This window comes from Rhinatrema bivittatum, chromosome 1 (genome assembly GCF_901001135.1).
Source record: "Rhinatrema bivittatum chromosome 1, aRhiBiv1.1, whole genome shotgun sequence".
NCBI classification, from domain to species: domain Eukaryota; kingdom Metazoa; phylum Chordata; class Amphibia; order Gymnophiona; family Rhinatrematidae; genus Rhinatrema; species Rhinatrema bivittatum.
Genome location: NC_042615.1, coordinates 285,377,976 through 285,403,602, shown reverse-complemented (window position 1 = coordinate 285,403,602; position 25,627 = coordinate 285,377,976). Strand labels below are relative to the sequence as shown.

Sequence of the window (25,627 nt, the reverse complement as noted above, 5' to 3'; positions counted from 1 at the left end):
CCTGAGTTCTTGTCTACCTGGACAACATCCTCATATATTCCAAGTCCCTATATAAGTACATAAGTACTAGCCAAGCAATGCAATCAAGTAAAATCCGTTCTTCAATGGTTGAGAGAAAATTGGCTTTATGCCAAGCTAGAGAAATGCTCTTTTGAGAGTCTAAACTGCTTTTCCTCAGCTACATCATCTCAGCCCAAGAATTAAAAATGGATTTTACCAAACTCCCAGCCATCCAGGATTAGCCCCAATTGGTGGAACTCAGAGCATTCCAATGCTTCCTCAGATTTGCCAACTATTATCGACAATTTATTCAAAACTATTCCACTCTGATAGCACCGCTCATGGCACTAACCAGAAAGGGAGCTGATACTCGGAACTGGCCCAACGAAGTGACCCAAGCTTTCCAACGACTAAAGTCCACCTTTGTAACACACCCATTTTTCAAAGCCCAGATAGTGACAAACCATTCTTTCTGGAAGTAGATGCCTTCTCCATCGGCCCTGGAGCGGTGATCTCTCAAGCAGCTACTAATGAAAAATTATCTTGTTCTTTTTTCTCTATAAAGTGTACTCTTCTGGAGCAAAATTACACCATAGGGGACCAGAAACTTCTTGCCATCAATCGTACCCTTGATGAATGGAGATATCTCCTGAAAGGAATCATCCACCCCTTTACCATCACCATGATCATAAAAACCTACTAAGGCCAATATTCAGAAGTCATTTAGACGGATAACTGAAAAGTTATCCGTCTAAATGGCAAAGCGGTGATATTTGAAGACATATGCGGCTAAATTTTAGCCGTATAATTTGGGGGGTGGTCTGGGAGCAGGCGGGAGGCGTTTCGGGGCAGGCCAGAATTAGCCGCATAAGTTATGCAGCTAACTCCGATATTCAGATTAACCAATGCGACTAACTCTTGTTGCGCCATAGGGCTGTCCTAAAGATAGCTGGATATACTTATAATAATCAGACAAATGAGTTCTCAGGGTCATCACCCTTCTCCATAGTCTATGGACATCATCCAAACGTCCCCTTGCCAGTACGGCTTTCCACACAAAACCCCACAGTGGAACAAACCTCCCAAACCCTCTGTGAGGTATGGACTAAGACCCATGAACTCCTGACCAAGGCCTCTGAGTGATACAAAGAGGCTGACAAGAAGCATTGTCCAGCCTTCAATTCAAACCAGGAGATAAAGTCTGGCTCAGTACTAAGAATCCTTGGCAGAAGTTACCCTCAATGAAATTCACACCAATATTTATTAGACTGTATCCAGTAATGTGACAAATAGGGCCAGTCATGTACCAATTCAAATTGCCACCTACCTTGCAAATACACAACTCGTTTCATATTTCTCTCTTAAAACCAATGTGCTGACTTGGAAATCAAGAAAATTCCCCACACCCTTGACAGTGTCCGCAGATCCTGTACAGAATACAAAGTCCAGGACATACTGGGTGCAAAAAGGATATGTGGGAAATTGTACTACTTAATATCCTGGAAAGGATATGGTCTCAAAGAAAGGACATGGGAGCCAACCAACAAAGTTCTAGATCCACAACTCACCAAAATATTTAAATCGCTTCTTTCCCCATAAACCCAAAACTAGCAACCTGGGAAGAGCGTTTAGGAGGGGGTGCTCTACAAGCCACAGTAGCCATGCATGGCCAGTGTCATCTTACATCCCCTCCTCTCTGCTTGGAGTCCCGTGCTGCTGCACTTTGTCTTTGTGTTTTCTGGATTTGGCCAGGTGTCTTCCTAGATGCCTACACGCTCCTGCTGCAGGCTCAAATAGGAAATTCTCAGTGGTGTGCTTCTTATGATGTCACCAGCCCATGGTATTTAAAGGCCAGCTCTGTAGTTTACCGTATCCACAGCAGGTATCCTGACATGCTCCTGCCAGCAATATGAGTTCCCCTGCTTCTCTTGCCTTGCCACATGTTGTTCCAGTCCAGCCTTGCCTCCCCTACCTTGCCATGTCTTGCTCCAGTCCAGCTTTGTCCTCCACTCTGACTTCTAGTCTCATCTGAATCTTCCCTGCCTTCATCTCTTCTGGCCAGATCTTCTATCACTGACCTGGACCATTGTCTGACCTTGACTTCGTCTTGTTTGCTGCACGCCTTGACCTCAACCCAGTTGTTGGCTTCACCTTGCTTGCCGCCAGCTTTGACCAAACTCAGGACTCTGACCTTGCCTTCTTCTCTGTCTGCCTCAACTTTTTCATTAGACATTGAACCCCACCTGTTGGCATATCCACTGCCACCCCCTCTGGGATCTGGTCCATGTCTACATGACCTAGGCAGCACCAACTCAGTTCACTACCCCTAGCATGTGACACTTGGTTTCTGTGGTCATGAAGAAGACCATGATGCTGGTGGAAGGAAGTACTGCTCTGAAGGATCCTCAGGATAAAAAGCCAGAGTTTAATCTTCAGCAGGCCTTTAAGATGGTGATTTTGGTTCTACGGACAGAAATTTATAGTAGTTTTATGTCTCAGGTTGTTTGTGATGGGTACATCAGATCCCAATAAGCAGAAAGAATGAGCACTATCAATGCAGGAAGCAGAAAAACTGGAGACTGGTCTTGGTCTTGTCTTCATAGAAGATGCAATTTGTGATTTGGTTCAGACCTCAGCCAGAGGGACAGCGGCTTCTGTGTCAGCCAGATTTTTTTATGGCTGCAAAACTGGTCAATAGTTGTGTCTTCCAAGGCCAGAATAAGTAAATTGCTGTCAGAGGCAAGCTTCTCTTTGGAGAAGATGAACAGAAGCTGGTGAAGATTTTATGGGAATCTAAGATGCATAAGCTTCCAGAAAATAAGTCAACGGGTTTCCAAAGGAGACTTTCTAACAGGCTCAGGTGTAAAGAGGTGAGGTATTACTGGTGGGAAAGGGTACATTCTCGCAAAAGGGGCATGCCAACATCAGATCTCATTCCTTTCAGGTAGGTAGAAGGAACAAGAGATGGTGGTGCAGATGGCACAGGAGGATCCAAGAATTTGCAACGGAGTTGGTTCACTCCATACTTCCTCAAACTGGAAGTCAGCTGACTCAGTTTTATGGGGAGTGGACCAGAATAGCTTTAGACCAGTGTGTCCTGTCGGTGGTAAGAAACAGATATGCATTAGAGTTTTCACAGCACATCCCCGCTGCCTTTATGATTTTCCCTTGTTGGTCACCAGTAAAGAAGGCAGAAAAGCTCACATTGGATTGGCTTCAATGTTTCCTGTTCCAAGACAGAAATGGGGACAAGGAAGGTATTCTATTTGTAATTCCCAAGAAGGAGGGCACCTACAGACCCATTCTGGAGTTGAAGCAATTGAATGAAGCCTTGAGAGTACCTCACTTCCTGCTGGAAACTCTGTACTCTGTGATTGTGGCAGTCAGAAACGGAGAATTTCTGATGTCTCTGGATCTTTCAGAAGCTTATTTTCAAATCCTCATTCATTGGAACGCCAGAGGTTTTCCAGGTTTCTGGTACTGGGTCCTCATTTTCAGTTTCATGATCTTCCCTTTGGTCTGGCTACAGTTCCAGGAAGTTTTCCAAGCTAATGGAGCAGTAGCGGCTGCTCTTTGCAAGGCGGGGTGTTGGTTCATCCTTACCTCAACTACTGGCTAATTTAGGCAAAGTCAGAAGAAGAATACTGGTCAGCAACTTCAAGTGTTCGATCTACTACAGGATCTAGGTTGGGTGATCAGATTTGCCAAAAGCAAGCTACAAGCAATCTATGTCCTGGACTATCTGGGAATATGCTTTGATACCCACAAGGGAAAGGTATTTGTGACAGCAGAGAGGAGATCGGACAAGCTACAATTTCAGATGCATCATTTATTAAATAAGAGAACACTCATAGCGTGAGATTATTTACAAGTTCTAGGTTTGATGGCGGCAACCTTAGATCTGGTGCCATGGGGCCAGAGTTCATATGTCACTTTACAAAGTGCTCTTCTATCCCACTAGAGCCCTCACTCATAGGATTACATAAGTACATAAGATTTGCCATACTGGGTCAGACCAAAGGTCCATCAAGCCCAATATCCTATTTCCAACAATGACCAATTCTGGTCACGTACCTACCAAGGGGTAGATCGATTCCATGCTGCTTATCCCAGGGATATGAAGTGGATTTCAGCAACTTCATCTTAATAGTTTATGGACTTTTCCTCCAGGAACCAAACCAAACCTTTTTAAACACAGCTACAGTAACGCTTTCACCACATCCTCTGACAACAAGAGCCAGTGCTTAATTGTGCATTAAGTAAAAAAACATTTTCTCTTATGAGTTTTAAATGTATAACTTAGTAACTTCATTGTGTGTCCCCTAGTATTTGTACTCTTTGAAAGCATAAACAACTGATTTATGTTTACCAGTTCCACACCACTCATTATTTTATAGATCTCTATTACATCTCCCCTCAGCCATCTCTTCCCCAAGCTGAAGAGTCCTAACCTCATAAGAACATAAGAACAGGAGAATCATTCCATCTCATTTTGGTTGCCCTTCTCTATACTTTTTATAGTTCTGCTATATGTTTTTTGAGATGTGGTGACCAGAACTGCACATAATACTCAAAATGAGGTTGCACCATGGAGCGATACAGAGGCATTACGATATTTTCTGTTTTATTCTCCATTCCTTTCCTAACAATTCCTAGCATTCTATTTGCTTTCTTGGCTGCTGCTGCACATTGAGCAGAAGATTTCAACGTATTATCAACGATGATGCCTAGATCCTTTTTCTGAGTGGTGAGTCCTAATGTTGAACCTTGCATTGTGTAGCTATACAAGATGAGATTAGTACTTCTGAGTTTAGAAGAAAGGAGTCTAAATTGATTACTTTTAGAGCAAAAATTGTCCAGAGGTATGAACTTGGAAACACCAGATTGGGTTGTAATAACAACCAATGCCAGTTTCAATGGTTGGGGAGCATACTGTCATAGTCGAACAGCCCAGGGCCATGATTGCTTATCAATCATTTTGAAACAAGAGCCTGGAAGGAGTTTTTTTTATTGGTCAAAAGGAGAGCAGTCAGAGTGTTTTCAGACAATGTTAAGCTAGTGGCATATTTCAATGGACAGGGAGGAACAAGGAGTCATGCAGTCTCCCTGGAAGTGAATCTTCTGTTCAAATGGGAAGAACATCATCTTCATGTTCTTTCAGCAGCTCACACTGCGAGAGCGGACAACATCCAGGCAGATTTTCTGTCGTCATACCCTAGATCCCAGAAAGTGAAAATTGGTGGTTCCCCATCTATCCCAGAACATCTTTTGTGATGGTCTGGGGAAGATGGGGAATGCTGGTCATAGATCTCATGGTTTGAGGGAAACTGCTAAAGTCCCCCATTTCTACAACCAAAGGGAGGAAGCAGGATCTAAAGTTCTGGATGCTCTGTCTCAAGTCTGGCCAGTGAGAGATCTACTTTACATGATTCCTCTGTGGCTGATGAAAGGAAGAGTCATTCAGGAGTTAGAAGGACATTGAGGTTTGGTAATCCTTGTAGCTCCAGATTGGCCCAGGCATCCTAGTATGCATATCTCATGAGACTCAAATTGGAAGAGCTGCTAAGGTTCAACTCCAGTCAGTGTCTTTTGTATCAGGGTCCAGTTGTGATGGAAGATGTGATTTTCTTTTATCTTGTGGCTTGGCTACTGAAAGGAAAAGGCTGAATAATAAATGATATTTGGATGAGGGGTAACCACTTTGCTTTAGGCAAGGAAGAAAACTACTTCTTTGGCCTATATCAGTCTGGAAGATTTTTGAGGATTGTGTGTCGAGGCAGGGGTCTCCCTTTTTAAAGCACTTATTCCTTGACTTTGTTTCTCACAAAAAGACTACAGAAAGGGTTTTTCCTGTTATAGAGGAAGAGTGCAGGGGGTGCCCTTGTTAGTTCACCCGGACATCTTGCAAAACATCAGCATCTTCCAATTCAAAACATTTTTCTTTCATGGGACCTTAATCTGGTCCTGTCAGCCCTATGTAAGCCTATTTTTTAACCCATTAGAGACTTTACAGTGAAGTACTTGACTCTTAAAATGGTGTCTTTGGTGGCAATCTTTTCGGTGAGGGATATTTCTGAACTTCAGGCCTTGTCGTACCGAGATCCTTATTTCACATTTTTGAGAGCAGGGTCTCTATTCAGACAGTCCTGTGCTTTTTGCCAAAGGTGGTTTCTTCTCTTCATTTAGGCAAATCTGTAGAGCTGCCTTTCTTTAGAAGGGCTAAATCAAGGGAACTTCATCTTCTAGATATATGGAGAATTCTTCTCAGGTGTGTGAAAGTTGCCTGTTCTTTCAGGAGGTCGAATTATTTGTTCATCCTCTTTAATAGTCAGAGAAAAAGAGAAGCAACCACTTAGGCTAGATGGCTCAAGGAAACTATTGCTTCTGCTTACATTCTGAAGAGTTTGACCATGCCAGAGGGATTTAAGGCACATTCAAGTAGAGCCAAAGCTGCTTCGTTGGCAGAACTTCATTTAGTCCCTCGGGAGGAGATTTGCAAGGTGGCTCCTTGGGCTTCTTTGCATATGATCTCCAAATATTACAGACCTGATAGTCTGCTTCTTTTGGGACAGGCATTCTGAGGGCAGGCTTATCAGGCTCCCCCCCCACCACCACCAATTTAAGAGTGGCTTGCATACATCCAAGGCATCTAGACTGGTCTGGTAGGATGATAAATAAGAATAAATTTGATTCTTACCTACATTTTCTTTCTTTGTGTCCTACCAGACCATCCAAAATCCCATCCAATTATCTTCAGCCTGTAGTCTGCGTTATGGTATATGTGCCTTTATTCACTATCATAACTGAATTTACTAATGAAAGGTTTCCTTCTTGGTTTGTAGTTGTTCATGTTTGTTGTGGAATTTGGGCTCAGTTAGATCTAGTTTTGGTAACTCCCCTGCTCAATGGGGGGAAAGTTTATATTTTCAACAATGTTATGTGTTTTCATATAGAAATACTGATCAGCTGTAGGTGTCACACTGTCCTATAAAGGATGATATCATCACACAGTTGTTTCTGCCTCCATTTGCTGGTAGAAGGACAAAACCCGTGTATCTGAACTGATTTGGTAGGGCTCAAGGAAAGAAAATTAGAAGAGCTAATTTTTTTTCATTGAAATCTATGAGCATTTTTATGGAATTAATGACATCTGGTATTACTTATATTTGGTAAAGCATGAATGGTAAATCCAATAATTCTGCATTATATAAAATTCTCCCTATCTTCCTCTGAGAGCTGCCTTGTCACTGTTTCTTTCTTCACTACTGAAACTTTAGTTACTAGTATAAACACACAAAAAAAGAGCTATTGAACTCAGTCTTTCGTTGGATCACCACAAACCTCTTCCAAGCGTGCCACATGCTTCCCAAATGTTAAGTCTTTTGAATAGAATATTACAGCTATTATTTTGTGTGGTCTCGTTTTTGCCATTTGCAGGAAGAAGCCATGGATTCCTTTCAAAGCTAGATTTTACTCCATTGAGGTGTGCCTGTGAGCGTACACGTCAGCAAGAAGGCTGTCGCTTACAAAACTGGCAATGCAAAGAATGTGATGACAACAGCAGCACACACAGAGCCAGAGTAAAAAAGGAAGATGACCCTGACAAATACTCCTCCATCCACTGTTTTACAATTTTAGGGATCTACTCCCCCTAAAAGGGGGGAGAAGATCCATAGTTTTGGAGAATGTACTGGAGGTCAGAGGAGTCGGGATTTTGGCCATTCCTCACAAACTTTTATTATTTTCGCAAAAATGAAACAAGCAGAAAAGACCAGCTCACCTCAATCGTCTTTAGAGAAAAGTCACAGCACTCAAACCCTAACCTGTCTGGCTCTAACTCACAGCAGTCCCCTATCTTTCCAAGCAGGGCTATCCCCCTTAACCTGCTATGTTATTCCATACTCTGTTGCCACTGCAGGAAGGCCCCAGAGAAAAAAAAAATTCCCCCCTTTTTCTTTTGCCATGGGCCACTGTTTTGTGCTGGCACTTAGAGCTGATGACTCCAATGCTGGCACCAGATGTAAAGCCATGGGAATATGCTCGTGGTTTGAGGAATGTGCCAGAGGACAGATGAGTCTGAACCCTGCCTGTTCTTCACAAGCTTATTTACACAAAAATGAAATTAGCAGAAAAGACCTGCTTAACTCAGCAGTCTTTAGAGAAAAGTCAAAATAATCAAAAGTAGCGATTTTAGTGTATTTTATGCTTTCTTCTCCTCTCTAGGGCCTCCCTGTTCCCACCTGGACTTGCTCTCTTATTCCCGGGGTAAAGGAAACATCCTGTGACCAGGATTCCCTTCTGGGCTCTGCCTTTTGTAGACCAGGCCCAGGGGACAATTTTCCAACTCTGCATCGAGACAAAAATATCCATGTAGGTTTTACCCATGAGCTTTGCTCCAGTTCTCACAGCAAAAGCACATGTGGACTTTCTCTTTGAAAATTGTCACTACTACAAAGTACGCCTGGTCACCTACACCTCTTTTTTTCTGGGGGTAGATTTTTCCTTGAAGAGTATGTGCGTAGATTTGAAAATACAATGTGTGTGTACGTGTACTATTCAACCCTTGATCTAAACATGACCCAGGAATGCCTCCTCTCAATGAGGCCACAACACGATGACAAGTTTCAGACAGCCAATTTATGCAGGCAAAGTGCATTTTTATCAAGTCTTAAAACAATGTTTCATTCATAGTTTCAGCAGTACTAATTTCTATGCCAGCATAAAAAGTAGGCATTTCTAAGAATGCTTGCATTATTATGTTTTTACTTACTTATTACAAGTTATCTAAAGTATTCTGAGGATAAAAGGGCATTTTTAGATTCTTTGAGGAAAACTTTGATGGCAAAGTTTATTTTGATGCAAGCTTTCAAAGTGATTCTCATGGGTAAAAAACATTCTCCATCATGTTCAGCCTTCTTTCAAGAATATCAAAACACCAAAAGCTCAATGCAAAAAATAGTACATTAATATCAGAGGATTAACATTTCTGCAGTTGTAAGAATAATGGATTGATACAACATCAGGGAACAATTTTCCTCCGACTCCAGGGTTTCAAGTATTTTATCAGACACTGAATGATATACTCACCACAAAGGGAAGGAGGCATTCATGCTGGTTCTGTACCACATACAGGCTCAAGAGTGGAATTCGGCAAGGTCCGCCCAGGCTGCAGGCAAGAGAAAAGAAGTTCTCCAGAGCCTCACAAAGGCTGGAACAAGTGCTGGCCCAAAAGGGTGGCACCGCATCTATAACCAGGATGCGTGGAGGTTGCCGTGCATGTGCTGTCATGGAGTAGGGCTTATTAGTATACTCTCCGATTCTTGCTTCTGAGAATGTCCTTAGGGAATTCATAGTTTTCATTCAGAGAACAGTACATCAGCTGCAAAGGCAACTACCTAAACCTAATGGGTTTTAAAAAAATAATAAAATAAAAATAAAACAGATTAGAAACTGGATGTAGAAGAATGGAGAAACTTCATGTATCATACCTTTCTGGGCTGAACATGAAGAATTTGGTAAGCAGGCAGCAGGAGGCATTGTGACAGTGGTAAAAAGAATAATTATACTTGGCAAAAAATAATTGTCTGAGTCCAGTGTTTCCAAAACCCAGTTTTTTTTCATTTTAAGAAAAACATATGCTTTAATTCTACACAGTTACGACATCTATAATGTACAGTACAGATCATACTTTCATCTCTTAAATAAAACCAAATAGAGAGCTGGCACGGTGAATCAAGTAGCAAGTGCTGGTATGATCCCCAAGTTGGGTCTTCAGCTCCCTGTTCTATCCACAGCCGCCAGTGGAGAGAGAGGAGTTCATGGTTATTGTTTAAGGGTAACGCCTCGTGGCCGGACTCAGGGCCCATGATTGCAGAGTTGCAGAAAGAGCCCTGGTGCATGGCCCCCAGTCTGTTGCAGCAATGACTAGACTAATATGTTAGGGGCATGGAGGATATAAGATAGGAGAAAAATCACCAGGTAGTTGCATATGAAGGCTTATGGTGCTAGATCCCAGCCCCAGTTCCAAAGGATCTGGAAATACAAAGGAGCAAGAGGAAACTGCCAGGTCAAAAAAACAGAATAGTTAGCCATGTTAGTCTCTATAAATAAACCTAATTAAAAGAAATCCAACAAATTTAGACAGAGATGATACCTTTATAAGACTAACAAATATGTAAAGATGCAAGCCCTTAGGGATCACTAAAGGTCTATTTGAACGGTAATGTGATTTTAGTAGTCCTGAAAGTTTGCCATTCTTTTTTCCCCATTTTCCTTGTTATATCATTCTCCCCACTGCTATCTTTCTGGAAAAATAGGTGCCAATACTCATCCGGAGAATGCAATTTTTTTGAGGGACCATAGAGCAAATCAAGCAGGTGGAGGGAAAAGGTCTGCAGGAACTAAAAAATGAAATTGCAGACCTGTTTCGGGTGATCTGCAACCTATCATTTAAAACAGCCACAATACTAGAAGACTGGAGGATGGCCAACGTGATGCCGATTTTTAAAAAAGGGCTCCAGAAAACTACAGATCGATGAATCTAACGTCTGTGCAGGCAAAATGGTTGAAGCTATTCTTAAAAACAAAATTACTGACTACATAAATAGACATGGTTTAATAGGGGAGAGTCAACATGGGTTTGCAAAAGAAAATCTTACCTTTACCAATTTAATAGATTTTTTTTGAGGGTGTAAATAAACATGAAGTCAAAGGTGAGCCGATTGATATAGTCTATTTGGATTTTCAGAAGGCATTCACAAAATCCCTCATGATAGAATTCTCAGGAAATTGGGAGGTCATGGGATCAGAAGCAGTGTCCTGTTGTAGATTATAGCTAGATAAAAGACAGGAACTAGAGGGTAGGACTAAATGGATAGTTTTCCAAAAGGAGAAAGGTCATTAATGGAGTGCCCCAGGGGTCTGTAGTGTACTGGCACCCTTGCTATTTAGCATATTCATAAATGATCTGGAGAAAGGAGTGATGAGTAGATGACCAAATTTGCAGATAACACAAAATTGCTTCAAGTTGTTAAAATGGGAGCAGCTTGTGAAGAAATGCAAAAGGACCTTGTGAGGCTAGGAGACTGGGCTTCTAAATGACAGATGAACTTTAATGTGGACAAGAGCAAATAATGCACGTAGGGAAAAATAATCTCAACTACAAGTATACAATGCTTGGCTCCGTTCTAGGAGTCACCACCCAGGAAAAGGACCTCATAGTCCTTGTGGACAATACCTTGAAATCTTTAGTTCAGTGTGCGTCAGTAGTCAGAAAGGCAAACAGAATGTTAGGAATTATTTGGAAAGTAACAGAGAAAGCAGAGTTGCTTACCTGTAAATGGTATTCTCTGAGGACAGCAGGATGTTAGTACTCACACATGGGTGACATCATCAGATGGAGCCCCAATGCGGAAAACTTATGTCAAAGTTTCTAGAACACTTTGTCTAGGCACACTGAGCATGCCCAGCATGCCCTGAACCATATGTCTACATGGGGTCCCTCTCCAGTCTTGTAACAGAATTATGATTAAAATAAAATCCAGGAGAAACTCAACTCTGCAGGGTTTCAGGCAGGTTTCATGAGGACTAACATCCTGCTATTCTTGGAGAACAACTCGCTGACCTGGCAAGCTGAGGCGACCACCACTAAAAATATGACTTTCCAGGTCAGGTACTTCAGGTCACAGATGCGCAGCACCTCAAAAGGATCTTTCATAGCTGAGCTAACACCACGCTGAGGTCCCAAGACACAGCAAGCCCTGCATGAAGCATACAACTATAGGCTGTATAGAGATCGGCGTACCATCTACACCAGGGGTGGGCAAGTCCGGTCTTCGAGGGCTGCAAACCAGTTGGGTTTTCAGGATACCCCTAATGAATATGCATGAAATAGATTTGCATACAACTGAGGCAGTGTGTATAAAGGTCTCTCTCATGCATATTCATTAAGGAATTCCTGAAAACCTGACTGGTTTGCAGCCCTCGAGGACCGGAATTGCCCACCCCTGATCTACACAATGGTGGTATGGATCAGTTGCACTGAGATGAACTCTAACGGAATTGGTCTTTAAGCCAGCTTCCGATAGGTGTAGAAAGTAGTCAAATAGTTTTTTGTGTGGGACAGGTGAACGGATCTAGGTCCTTTCTGCTCACACCACACGGAAAACCTCCTCCACTTCAGTCCATAGGACATTCTAGTGGAAGGTGTTCTAGAAGCCACCAGAACCAGAGACACATCCTCTGAAAGATCAAGCGGCTGTAGGATTAACCTTTCAACATCCAGGGTGTGAGCAACAGCGTCTGGAAGTTGGGATGACGCAGCCTGCCTTGATCTTGCGTGATGAGATCTGGGGAAGTCCCCAAACTGATCGGTCTCTGGATGGACAACTCTTATAGGAGTGGAAACCAGACCTGTCTCAGCCAATGAGGGGCTATGAGGATCATAGTCCCTCTGTCCTGGTGAAGCTTCAAGAGAGCCTTCACCACTAGGGAAATTAGAGGATACACATACAAAAGACCCTTATCCGAATGACGGGCAAGGGCATCCGAGGCTGGTTTGCCGTCTGAACTATACAGGGAGCAGAACCGAGGCACCTTCCTGTTGGAGGGGAATGCAAACAGATCTACGTCTGGGCTCCCCCTGAGGTGGAATATCCAATTCGCTAACCCCTGGACCAGGGACCATGCGTGGGTTCTGAAGGCATGACTCAGCCTGTCTGTTACCATGATCTCCGTTCTGGCCAGGTACATAACCCTGAGCACCATCCTGTGGGACACAGCCCACAATCAGATCTGGACCACTTTCTGACACAGATTCCGTGCCTCCCTGCTTGTTGGCATACCACATGGCTACTTGGTTGTCAGTTTCGATCAGGACAACTTTGTTGGACAGCTAATCTCTGAAAGCCATAGCGTGTACCTGATCGCCCAAAGCTCCAGGAAGTTGATTTGACAACAGCATTCCTAAGCGGACCAGAGGCCCTGGGTGCTGAGCCTATCTACATGAGCTCCCCACCCCAGGGTGGATGCATCCGTGATGAGGACAATTTGAATAGGGAGACTTCAAAAATAGATTCCCCAGTCCAGATTTGAAAGTACCCACCACCAGGACAATAAACCCCAGAGAGATGGGGTGACTCGGATTCAATTCTGGAGGCTCTGAGCAGCCTGGTGCCACTGCGACCTCAGGGTCGATTGGGCTCTGCGCATGTGTAAAAGTGCCAAGGGAGTGACATGGATGGTTGTGGCCATATGGCCCAACAGCCTCAACATGTGCCAGGCTGATACCTGCTGGCTCTATTGAATCTCTGCTGCGATGGTCGTCAAGGTGACGGCCCTTTGGCAAGGCAGGCAGGCCTTGACTTGAGCTGTGACTAGCAGGGCTCCTATGAAGTTCAACTGACGCGACAGACTTGGTAGTTGAGGATGAACCCTAGTGATTCCAATACCCAGATGGCCAAGTGCATGGACCTGGTGACCCCTGCCTGAGACGTGTTCTTGACCAGCCAATCATCCAGATACGGGAAAATATGCACTCCCAGATTGCAGAGATATGCAGCTACCAAGGCCAGGCATTTTGTGAAGACCCATGGGACTGACGTAAGCCCAAATGGCAACACCAGGTACTAGAAGTGCTGTTTTCCCACCACAAATCGTAGATAATTTCTGTGATCGGGGAAGATCTCGATATGAGTGTATACATCCTTCATGTCGAGGAAGCATAGCAAGACCCCTAGTTGTAAAAGGCGGATCAACTATCTTGAACTTTTCTTTTCTTAGCAATTGTTTAAGGCCCTTATGTCTAGGATGTTAGGCTTTTCATCCAAGCCTTCCCTTAAGCCTAACATTGCAACAGTTCTCTCATTTAGCCCAACAGACTAAATGTCTGACCCAACCACTGTATATTCATACGTTCTCATTCTCCAGTTTTTTCTGTCCTTTATTTCCTGGCTACACTAGCCCCCAAGTTCCTTCTCCCTGTTATTTGTAACTGTGCTTCGGCTTTCCTGTCATATGGTTATGTTTCAGTTAATCCCTAAGTTTGATGTAAACCGGCCTGATATGAAGCTTGTCATGAAGTTCGGTATAGAAAAATGTTAAATAAATAAATAAATAGGATGGGATGGAGTCCTCCTGTTCTCTTTGGAATCAGGAAGTACCTGGAGTAGAATCCCCCGCCCTGGTGGTACGGCTCGACCACTCTGGCACCGGCGCCCAAGATGGGCACAAAGAGCAATTTGGCGGGACACCCAATAGATTCAATTGGTATCCATGCCAGACAATGGACAGAACCCACTGGTCCAAGGTGGGTTCTGCCACTAGTTTGCAAAGAATCGCAGCCTGCCCCTGACCAGAGGGTCCATTGTCCCAGGTACAGGCAACTGGCCTATGTTCCCTATAACCCAGTCAAAGCCCTGTCCCTGGAGTTGACTGAGGAGCCGGATCGGGCTTGGGGGCTCTCTGTTGTCTAGAACAGCTGTGGGAGCCCTGATGATGTGGACAGGAGCGAGGGGGCGAAGGATAGTATTTCCTTTGGTGAAAAAGACTTCCTTGGCCCCTGTCTACCCGGCCTCCTAGAAGAGAAAGACAGGTCTGGAGTGCTGGTGGAGAGTTTCATGGTGGTCCCAAAGATGGGCCAGAGCATCCCTCAATCTATCTTTGAAGAGATTCACCCCAGTACAAGGCATATCAGCAAGTCGTTCCTGTATGTTTGCCATTCTGCAGGTGCTGATTCTCGCTGCAGAGACTCTCAATGTCGTTTCAAAAACATTGTAGGTCGCACGGATCTCATGTTTTCCATACTCCAGGCTCTTATGCTCCAGCAACATGAGAGTGTCCAGCTGCTGTTGAGGCAGCTGCTCAGCGACCTCCTGCACCTGCTTCCAGATGTCCCACTAGTATTGGCTCATGTAGAGCTGGTAGGCAGCAATGCGGGCAATGAGCATGGTGGCTTGAAATATCTTCCTACCAAGAGCATTCATCACTCTATGGTCCTTCCCCGGGGGCACCAAGGAATGAGTCTGAGAGCGCTTGGCCCTCTTTAAGGGCAGATTTGACCACCATCGACTGGTGGGGCAGCTGATGCTTTTCAAATCCAGCACTGTGAGGGGATGTTCCCATATCCTCAACAGCAACTCCTTAAGATCTCGTGTAGCAGGACCACCACAATCTCCTTAGGAGGCTACATGAACTGGAGGATCTCAAGCATTTTATGCCTGGCATCGTCCTCCATTAAAAACTGAAAAGAGATGGCTTCCGCCATCACCGTAACATAACCTTCACAGGTTAAGTCCTCAGACAGAAATTTCCTTTGCTCCTCAGGAGAAGGGTCTCAAGAGATACCCTCGAACCCTCAGAGGAGGACTCTGAAACGTCATCCCCTCAGGGGTCACAGAATTCCTCAACCTCACTGTAAGGCCCAGGGGATGGATCCCTAGGTGCTCAGCCTTTGTCCAGAGGTGCAGACACCGGTAAATCTAGCCAGGTGGTAGCAGGCCTCGGCATCTCTACCAGCCTTAGTGGAGCTTCCTCCTCGGAGGAACTGGTGATGACCACCGTATTGGTAGGGGGAGTCCTCAATGCCCCACTGGGCACCAATGCTGTTCCAGGAAGTCGATGCCAGTTGGATCAGTAATGCACTGATGAGCACACTGAGTTTCTCTAGAAGTGGTACGAGGATGGGCAGCACCGGGTCCGGTGCAGTCGGTGCCACAGGACTGAAGCACTATAGCACCCAGTCCACCACTAGAGCTGGACTTGGCGCTCCAGCTCCTCCTCAAATGTTGCCAATGCCAACACTGACTGGGAGGAAGGAGGGGTGACCAGATCCTCTTAAAACCCTTGAGGTGGATAGGTGACTGGCATCAAAACCAGTGGAGACTGTCACGGACCCCTGGCATTGATGGAGGATTGGCATGCCTCGCTGCAGGGTTGCTTCGAGGCATCGCTGCAAGGCTGGTGCATCCCCATGCCTGGCACCAAGCATCGACAGGGACCAGTGCTGATGCTTCTTCAGCTTTCCTCGATGCTCGGCCCAGTCCTTCCCCACTGCCAAGGTCTGGGAAGAGGATCCTGACATTCTCGACCTGGAGAAGATAGATGATGGTCGGTCTCTGGTGCCCCATCTGCCGACAGCATCAAAGGAAACTATGGTCCCACCGATGTAGATGGCTCGGACTTCTTCGACTCTAAGAGCTGCTCCATCTTGTTGGGTCAAAGCCGATGTCCCTTCAGGGTCATCTGAGCACATAAGCGGCAACCCCAAATGTCATGCAATGCTCCCAGGCAAGGACATGATCCTTGGGCACCAGGGGCAATGCTGAAAATCGGACGAAGCCATGGTGGATGAAACAAAAGGGAGATGAACCGAAAACGATGGCGGTGGTGCATCGATAAAAAGTGGGCACCAATGCAATGCCACCACGGGGAGTCACCCATGAAAGAAAATGTACCCGAATCGCCGAAAACCGGGGAAGCTACAGAAGCGACAGAAGAACAAAGAAAAACCTGTGAAAAACGCGATAAAAGCAAAGTTTTCCACAAGACCAGGAAAAAAGCCAAAGTGAACTCACTCATACCACGAGGTTTACAGCTCCGTGGAAACAGAGAGATTGGAGAGGGACCCCGTATGGACGCGTGGTATAGGGCATGCTGAACATGCTCAGTGTGCCTAGTCAAAGTTCTAGAAACTTTGAATGTTTTCCGCATCAGGGCTCCATCTGATGATGACACCCATGTGTGAGGACTACCATCATGCTAGTCTCTGGTTTATTCTCTGAGGACAATCATAATGCCTTTGTATACAGCCATGGTGCAACTGAATCTTGAATACTGTGTGCAGTTCTGGTCACCCCATTTCAAAAATACATAGCGGGCATAGAAAAGTTACAGAGAAGGGCAACAAAAATGATAAAGGGAATGGAAAAGCTCCTGTATGAAGAAAGGATAGACAGATTAGGGCTTTTTAGTTAGGAAAAGTGATGACAGAGTGGATATGACTGAAATTTATAAAATCATGAGTAGGGTGGAACAGTTAAATAGGGAAAGGTTATTTACCCTTTCAAATATCACTAGAGCTAGGGGACACTCCATGAAAATAGCAACCATCAGATTTTTTAAAAATCATAGGAAGAATTGTTTCACTCAGAACACAATCAAGCTATGGAATCTGTTGTTGGAGGACGTGGGCAAGGCAACTAATTAAGTGTGGTTCAAAAGAGGGTTGGACAAGTTCCTGAAGGCAAAGTCCAGTTACTAATCAGGTGTACTTGCAAAGCCAGTGCTTATCTTTGGGAGCGTGATATAAAAAAATAGATCAATTATTGAGGATATGAGGGTACTTGTGACCCAGACTGGTCACTATTGTAGATAGAATGCTGGCTTTGATGAACCTTGGTCTAACTAGCATGACATTTCTTAGGTTCTTATTCAATTCTGGCAAATATCCCTTGAAAAATGCTCCTCCCACTCCAGTTGACATCCGTAGACAACACAAATATTTTTACTGGCTTCAAGGATAGCACGAAGTCTCCTCGAGACTTATCAAAAGCAGTTGTGATGGTCATCACTGCCGAAGCCATCACATGAGAGGAGGTACAGACCAAATCATACAGAGCAACCACCTTGTAAGCCACTGCGGCCTCAATCCACTCAGCCCTGTCCGAGTCCTCACCAGACCTCGGCAGAGATTCCTGAACCGAAGGCATGCACACTGAATGAAGCTGGTACAAATCGCCGCTCTCAAACTCAAGACTGAGACTTCAAATATGCGCTTGACGTGCACCTCCAATTTATGATCCTGCACATCCTTTAATGCCGCGGAACCTACCATGGGAATAGTGGTCCTCTTAGTGACCGCAGAGACTGCCGCATCGACCTTAGGGAGAGAAAAAAGCTACAACTCCTGCTCCGGAAGAGGATAAAGCCTCCCCATGCTCCGAGCAAACTTTAGGCCCGCATCCGGAGACCCCAACTCAGCTTTGACTTGTGGTATGCGATGGAAGACTGTGGACTCTTCATCCCATCTAGGACCGGGTCCGCTCCCTCCAACTCCTGGTTGTCCTAAGGCATCTTGACCCCCAAAACCTAAAAGGCCAAAGGGAGCAAAGCATCAAGCTCTTCCCAATTGAAAAGGTGCACCACCTTGGGGTCATCTACTTCGGGAACGGGAAACCCCTGGTCATTGCCCTGACCAACATCCCCCGGAACCTGATCGACTGCACCCACCTGTGGTCCTTGACCAGGGACATCTCCAGTGCCCCTGGGGGCGTCATCGGACTCCTCCACATCGCCACTGCCCAAGTGACCCCCCCGAAGGAGGACTGAGAAGTCTCTGAACAGGAGAAAACCGCGGTCTGCCCGAGAAACTTGGACCAGAACTAAAGCCAGTCCCTTCAACGGCTTAGGAGGGCCGAGGCTGGGCCCTAACGCCAAAGTCAGACCCGTCCATGGACTGGGAGGGCTGAAACTGGGCATGAGTGACTCCCACAGCCACCTGTTGCCTGGCAAAAAAAGTGAAGTAACAAAATAAATTTTGGGGAAAAAGATGTCACTGCTGCTGACCTCCCTGCCCCATCGTAACTAAGCTAGACTCAAAATATTTTAAAGACATAATCTATATGAATTTCGGGTCTCTCTGGAAAGGTAACTCCTGAAGAAGGATGTCATCCGAAATTTGTATAAGTCAGGTTGATTAACACATTTCAAAGGAGCATCGGAGAGGAAACAGATATACACGGGAAATTCTTAAGCTAAGTATTGACACAGTGGCGGAGTTTTAAATATTCAAATTTTAGGATGTCTTTGCAGGACACGATATAAGTATGATAAGAAATACTGATAAACTGGATACAGCATAAGCAAATTTTATTGTTTGTGGCACCATCATAATTATAAAAAAGGTGGAGGTGGTGAGTTTATGATTATAATAATGATAATGACAGGGTAACCGGGATGGTCCCTGCTTAAATACCATATGAAACCACCACATTTCACTTTAAAAACTTTTTCTTTTCAATAAAAACAACAGGTGACCACGGCAGTACAATTTGATAAGGAGGCAGAAGGTTTTATTGAATACTGGATGTTGAACCCATATTAATGATTTTTTTGTAATTTGTTTTGCCACCTGGGCCTACGGCAGGACTCTGCAGCAAAGGGTTATCCCCCCCCCCCCCGATCGGTTCCCAAATCTGAACGAGCTGGAGATAAGCAGGGAGGACCCTCCCCCACTCCCCCCGATGGCACGGGAGCAGGCACCAAAAAATGACCACTGCTCCCGTGCTGTCCGGGCAAAAGGCAGGAACCCAATCAGAGCCCCGGCCCGACTGCCGCACCGACTCAGCCGACCTCCGATGCAATTTTGCGGTTGGAGGGCCCCTGGAGGAGCTCTCCCCTCCCTCGGCAGAGCCTGCCCACAGCCCTTCCCGATTAAGGCGCAAACGGGACGAGCTGCACGCACAACATGCGGCCCCGCAGGTCTCCCTTCAGCCTCTACCTGCAGCAGCAAGACTCCCCTCAGCCCAGGTCCAGTTGCAACAGTAAAGGATTTTCTATCCTCCATTCCAGCAGTGAAATACACTAGCCACTCCACCTTCCTTTCTCTCCAACAAGGTCAACAAAAAATTTGTAGCTGCATTTTAAATTGAACTGATTAAGGAAGCAGATTTAGGACTTGATTCTGTGTCTATTAGAAAGGGAGGCTTAGCAAATCAGGTCCTAAGTTAAAACCACTTGTTGCGGTTCTCTAAAAATAGAAGCTTAAAGCCAATAGCTATAGAGAAGTCTTTTTTTTATTAAATGCTATAAAATAATATAAATCTTAGGCACTAAATAATAAGGTACCTTATGGAGAGACAGATTACCACACAAGGCATCAAAACTCCATCTCAAATGATTTTACTGATAAAGCATTATTTGGAATTTACAGTTGTATATTTCCAACCCCTAAGCTAGGTTACATAATTGTCAAAATGTATATGTCTGGCTTTCTAGTATAAACAAATAATCTGCTTCTTCGTGGGGGCCAAGGCTTTGACTGTTGGAGTGCGCCAGGGGGAGAGGGACTGCTCCATCGGGGGGGGGGGGGGGGAGCCAGGGGAGAGGGCTTTGACAATGTAGGAGGCAAGGAGGCTTGGACATCAGGGGGATCCTCCACTGACTTCACCAGGGAAGTGTTAATTTATTGTGGCTGACCACCGTCTTGGTCAGCCACAATAAAATATTTGCATTGAATTGCCTAGTAATGAACTTCTTTGCATGCGTTTGCATTATTCTTGCATGCAAATCGCATGCAAAGAAGGTCATTGTAATATCTGGGCAGAGGCATGCAAAATATTACATATATCATGTGATATACACAATATAACGTGTGTTAGAGCCCTAATGCGGTTTGATGAATGACTTTGTTTGCGAAGCCCCCTTAAAGTTCTTTTACAACCATATGACTTTCAAACAATTATTCAGCTAATAATAATGCCTATCATTGACTATTGCAATGGGCTGTATTTGGGTCTTACCTTGACTGTAATTAAACCAATTCAGTTGTTACAGAATGCTGCTGCCCATTTAATATCTGGCTTTTCGATTCAGGAGCATATTACCCTGGTCCTAGCTGATCTTCATTGACTCCGTGTCCAAACCAGGATTAACTACAAAACTGCCTGCCTGGTTCAAAATGTACTTAACCATCACACCACTCCATGGATCATGGCCATGTTGAAGTCTTACTGTCCTACAAAGGTTTTGAGCTCTTCGCAAAAGTGCTTGTTGGATGTGCCCTCTGTATACCAGGTGCGACTATCTAATATCCATAGACATGCTTTTCGGTTGTTGCTCCTGAATTTTGGAACTGCTTGCCAGATGAGATTCAATCTTTGCAATGCACTAAGCCCTTTAAGAAACAGTTAAAGACACTACTATTTGAGCAAACGTTTTCATAATTTATGGATATTAATTTTTATTTAAGATAGCATACAGTTAGGTGCACTCTGCTCTGACTGCTATTGTTTTGTTTTTGCTTTTTTATAAATTCGTCTTTATTGGATCATTGGTTGAAACAATAAACAACCATAAGGAAAATAGAACCATTAATAATGGTCAATCAAAAATGACCCAAAATTTTTAACAAGTTTCCTCCCAACCCAAACAGAAGTAACACCACATTCACACACAAGCACACCACATTCACACTACATGTTTTCACGCATTCGCACACCCATTGATAACAGCACACCACACCTTTGGACAAGTAGGAATAAGCGGCATGGGAAGCCAATCGTTCAGTCTTATGTGCAATCCTGGAGAACTTTGTACCATCAGAGAAAATAGCCTTTGAGGGCACGAAAGGCCTTTTGGGATGCCAAGTCTCTTCTCTGAAAAGATTCTAATCACGTGGTATGTGCCATCAGTTCCTTTCACTGTGTAAAAGAAGGAGCCTCTTCCGATTTCCAATTGATCAGAATGGCTTTTTTAGCAAGGAGGATGGCAACCGCAAGGAGTTTCCTGCCCCCCTATGGGAGTAAGTCCCGATTGTCCCAAAGGCATAAATAATAAGATTCACTGGACCAAGCAATGTGACATCCTAGCAGCTTGTCTAAATAAGTTGTAACATGATGCCAGAAGGGCTGTAGTTTAGAGCAACCAGTGAACATAGGAACATAGGACAAAGATCTCCCGGGGCAGTTTTACATTTTAGGAAGTCCCACAACTTCATCAAAATGCCCAAGCTCTGGTAATATAAGATCTGTGGAGTAGCTTAAACTGAATTTCCCTCGTAAGCCACTAAAAAGTGTTGGTAGATCAGCTTAAATTCACAAGACAATAATTGCGGCAAGATTTCAGTGCCCAGATCAACACTTCACTTTGTGGCTAGGCATTGCAAATGTGGGGCAGGAAGGTCAGACAGCTGCCTACCCCCAAACAACAATTTTGTTAAATCTAGGCAAGGTATCTAGAAAACTGTGTTCGGTATCTGTGAAAGAAACCAGTGAAATATCATTTTTACAAATGGCCAGGCAATAATGGCGGGCCCGTAGGTAAGCAAAAAACTTTGTCTCAGGATATCCCACTCTTCACGCAGCTCCTCAAATGAATAGAGACTAGAGGTTTCTGGGTCCGCCAGGTGAGCCAAACTGTGTACTCCCCTGCCTGCCCATTCCTGAAACATCGAGGGTCCTAAACCAGGCAAAAAATCCTGGTTACCAACAAGCTGCAAAAGAGGAGAGACCGTCGAGCTTCGGCCCATCAGCCCCATCCACCACATCCAGGCTTTATGTAAAGCAGTAAGCCAAAACCCAGATATCTTCAGAGAAAGCAGTCTACCGGAGCTGAGATGAATCAAGTTGATCAGGGTATATGGTATGGACCAGTCAGCCATCCAAATCAAATTTTGGTCTGTGTGATATCCACTTTTGTATATAGCAGAGCAAACATGCTACTTTATATATACGTAAGTCAGGGAGAGTAACTCCACCCCGCTCACAGGTTAATCTGAATATATCGTACCTTACACGTGCTGGGCGGTTGCGCCATATAAATGACCCCACCATAGACCGAAAAGCACGTACGGCTGAAGATTTAAGCCACAATGGCAGCATTTGTAGCAGATATTAAAGTTTGGTGAGGATGATCATCTTGATCAAAGCACAGCGACCCAAAACAGAAAGAGGGAGGGCCTTCCACTTCTGTAATAACACTTGTATGTTACGAAGGGTTGAATTTATATTTAATTCATAGAGTTCCTCAACAGATCTTGCAATTTGTATGCCCAAGTACCTAAAGGAAGACCCAGCCCAAGTCAACAGGAAAGGACCAGCCCAGTTTTGTTGCAGGGAAGGGGATAAAGGAAAACCCACAGGCTTCGAAAAATTAATTAGGAAACTAGAAAAGGACCCAAATTGGGAAATGATAGCAATAACAGCCTCCAGGCATTCAGCAGAATTGCCTAAATATAACATATCATCCGGAAAGAGACTCAGTTTGACCTGTGTCTTATGAAGCCTGATGCCAGAGAAAGAGAGGAGAGCCTACTATTTAACTGCAAGCGGCTCAAGGGCGAGGACAAATAACAAAGGGAAAAGGGACCATCCCTGTCTCGTGCTCCTACCTAGAACAAAACTTTCCGAGAGGGAAACACTGACCAAAATCTGCACTTGGGGGAGCATATAACAGTTTAACCCAAGACAGAAAGGAAGCCCCAAACTTAAACTCTTCTAAAATTCGAAAAAGATACTGCCATTCCACTCAGTCAAATACCTTTTTGGCATCAAGGCTTACTAGCAGACCCTCTCGATAGCCAGCTTTTGGAAAAAGTGTTACCAACAGAGTTTTTAGAAGTTTAGAATCAGAAAGCCTTCCCTTAATAAAACCAGTTTGATCCGATGCAACCACCTCCTGAATGACAGTATTAACCCGCTGTGGTAAGATAGCTGGTAAGAGTTTGATATCTTGATTAAGAAGGGAGATAGATCTGTAAGATGAGAAAAGAGTGGTATCCTTTCCAAGTTTATGGAGCAAAATAATTGTAGCTAGGTTTTACATAAGAACATGCCATACTGGGTCAGACCAAGCCCAGCATCCTATTTCCAACAGTGGCCAATCCAGGCCATAAGAACCTGGCAAGTACCCACAAACTAAGTCTATTCCATGTTACTGTTGCTAGTTATAGCAGTGGCTATTTTCTAAGTCAACTGAATAGCAGGTAATGGACTTCTCCTCCAAGAACTTATCCACTCCTTTTTTAAACACAGGTACACTAACTGCACTAACCACATTTTCTCAAATTCGCCCCAGTCCCACGCGGCATGAAACATTTGCTTCATGGGAGTAAGGGTGAGGTCACCCAATAATTTTTTTTATTCTGGCCCAAGACCATCCAGCCTGGGTGTTTTTAGGAATTTCAGCTTGCAGATAGCCCCACGGATTTCAGCCTCCTTGATAGGCGTCTCAAGCAAAACCCGCACTTGTTCATTCAGCTCTGGTAGTTGCAACCCCCAAATAAAAGATTGATAATCCCGTTCGCTTCTAGGCCCAGCTATATACAATGATTTGTAGTATCTGACAAAAGCATCCGATATGGAGGAAGTAGTAGTGAGATTCAGTGATAGATCATGAATGCGGGTGATTAACCCTTTGGAACAGCCAGTAGAATTCACCAGTCTAGTCAGTAGTTTGCCAGATTTACTACCCCATTGATATAGTTTGCATCTGAGAAAGAAAATGTTTTGACGGACCTTGGTATCTCCAGGCCTGACTGCTATTATTTTAATTTTTGTATTCATATTTTCTTGCTCTGTTTTTACTTGTCTTTTTAAACTTACAGTATGTATGTTTTATCATTCTATGTATGAACCAATGTGAACCGCCTAGGGCTTTTGGCATAGGCGGCATATAAATAAATGATAAACCATAACCACTGTTGTGTATTTGTAAACTGCAATAAATATATAAGAAATTAATACAAATTAATAAGAAATTTTTAAAGTTAGTAACTGTTTGAAACAATTGAGTAAAAATATTTTAAATTATCACTCATGATGCATGACGGCTGTTGCAGATCTAGAAATCAACTGTCAGGTGCACTCTAAGGTATTACTTCTCGATAACAGTACAACTAATAGGACCTAGACCTGTATGTCTACTGCCCACCCATTTTAATCTTGGGCCCCCAAAAATTCAGTTCTGGCTACGTCACTGATTCAGCCTCACAGACTTATGCTAATCTAGAAACTTTACTCTGCTTCTGACTAGGACGTCATATTTCCAGCGTTGAGAAAATATGAGTTAGACAAACATACCTTTCTGCATCGGGGAGTAATAGCTGATGCCTTGATTAGCATATGATTCATATGGAGGAGCGCTAATTTATGTGTAGTTTTATTCATATTTGTTAATTAGGAGTAAAGTTGTACACACAAGAATAAACAGCAACCATGCATTAACATGTACACACAGCCAAGCACACCTTATTACATCAGGGCCTAAGGTATATAAGAGAAGCTATGGTGGAGGAGGAAAGAGGAAAAAAGAGGGAGGGAGTAGGAAAAGGGGAAGTAGTATCTAAGAGAGAAAAGAAATAGGACATCATTCATCATTCTGTGGGACACACAAATGCTAGAAATTGTCACGTTTGCCCCATGAGCAGGTAGGTGCCCCAGACAATGTGTGGTTCTGTCTGTTTTCCTCACTCTGCTTTGTCAGGGGCACCTACCTGCATGAAAAGTGCATCAATGCCAACAATTTTGTGGCACTGTCACATGTATTAGAAAACACAAGACAGAATTTCCTTTCCTCACCTCCTGCTATTTTCAGGGAAAGCAAGCCTGGCAAGTGCAACATTTTTTGTGCTGGAGTGGTCAGTCCTGAAATTTAATGTCTTGTTTACCATTCAGCAAGAATGTCATAATTATGTGCTGTGACTTCCATGCTGAACTGTAATGAAACTGCAGTTGAATGCATTTCACAGATGTCCATCATTTTGATTATATATAATAAATAGCTGCAATCTTACTTTAAAATAGATTTGATTGCAGCTTTAGTAAAGTTCAGGATAGTCATTGGGAAAAGGTGTTTACGAAGGCAAAACAACGCAGATATATACAGATTTGGTTAAAGATATGAGATAGGACTG

At 44.1% G+C, this 25,627-nt stretch overlaps 1 protein-coding gene across 6 annotated transcripts in view; it reads right to left on the bottom strand.

Moving 5' to 3' along the window:
• M1AP (meiosis 1 associated protein) overlaps positions 1-25,627 on the bottom strand; it is a 114,429-nt gene that overhangs the window by 75,203 nt on the left and 13,599 nt on the right. For all 6 annotated transcript variants that reach the window (XR_003855701.1, XM_029595960.1, XM_029595950.1 and 3 more), the window contains exon 2: positions 9,088-9,401. Coding sequence is in view for 5 of the 6 variants with exons in the window: in XM_029595960.1 (XP_029451820.1) it covers positions 9,088-9,360 (273 nt within the window). In the remaining variant the exon portion in view is untranslated. The remainder of the gene's footprint in view (positions 1-9,087; positions 9,402-25,627) is intronic.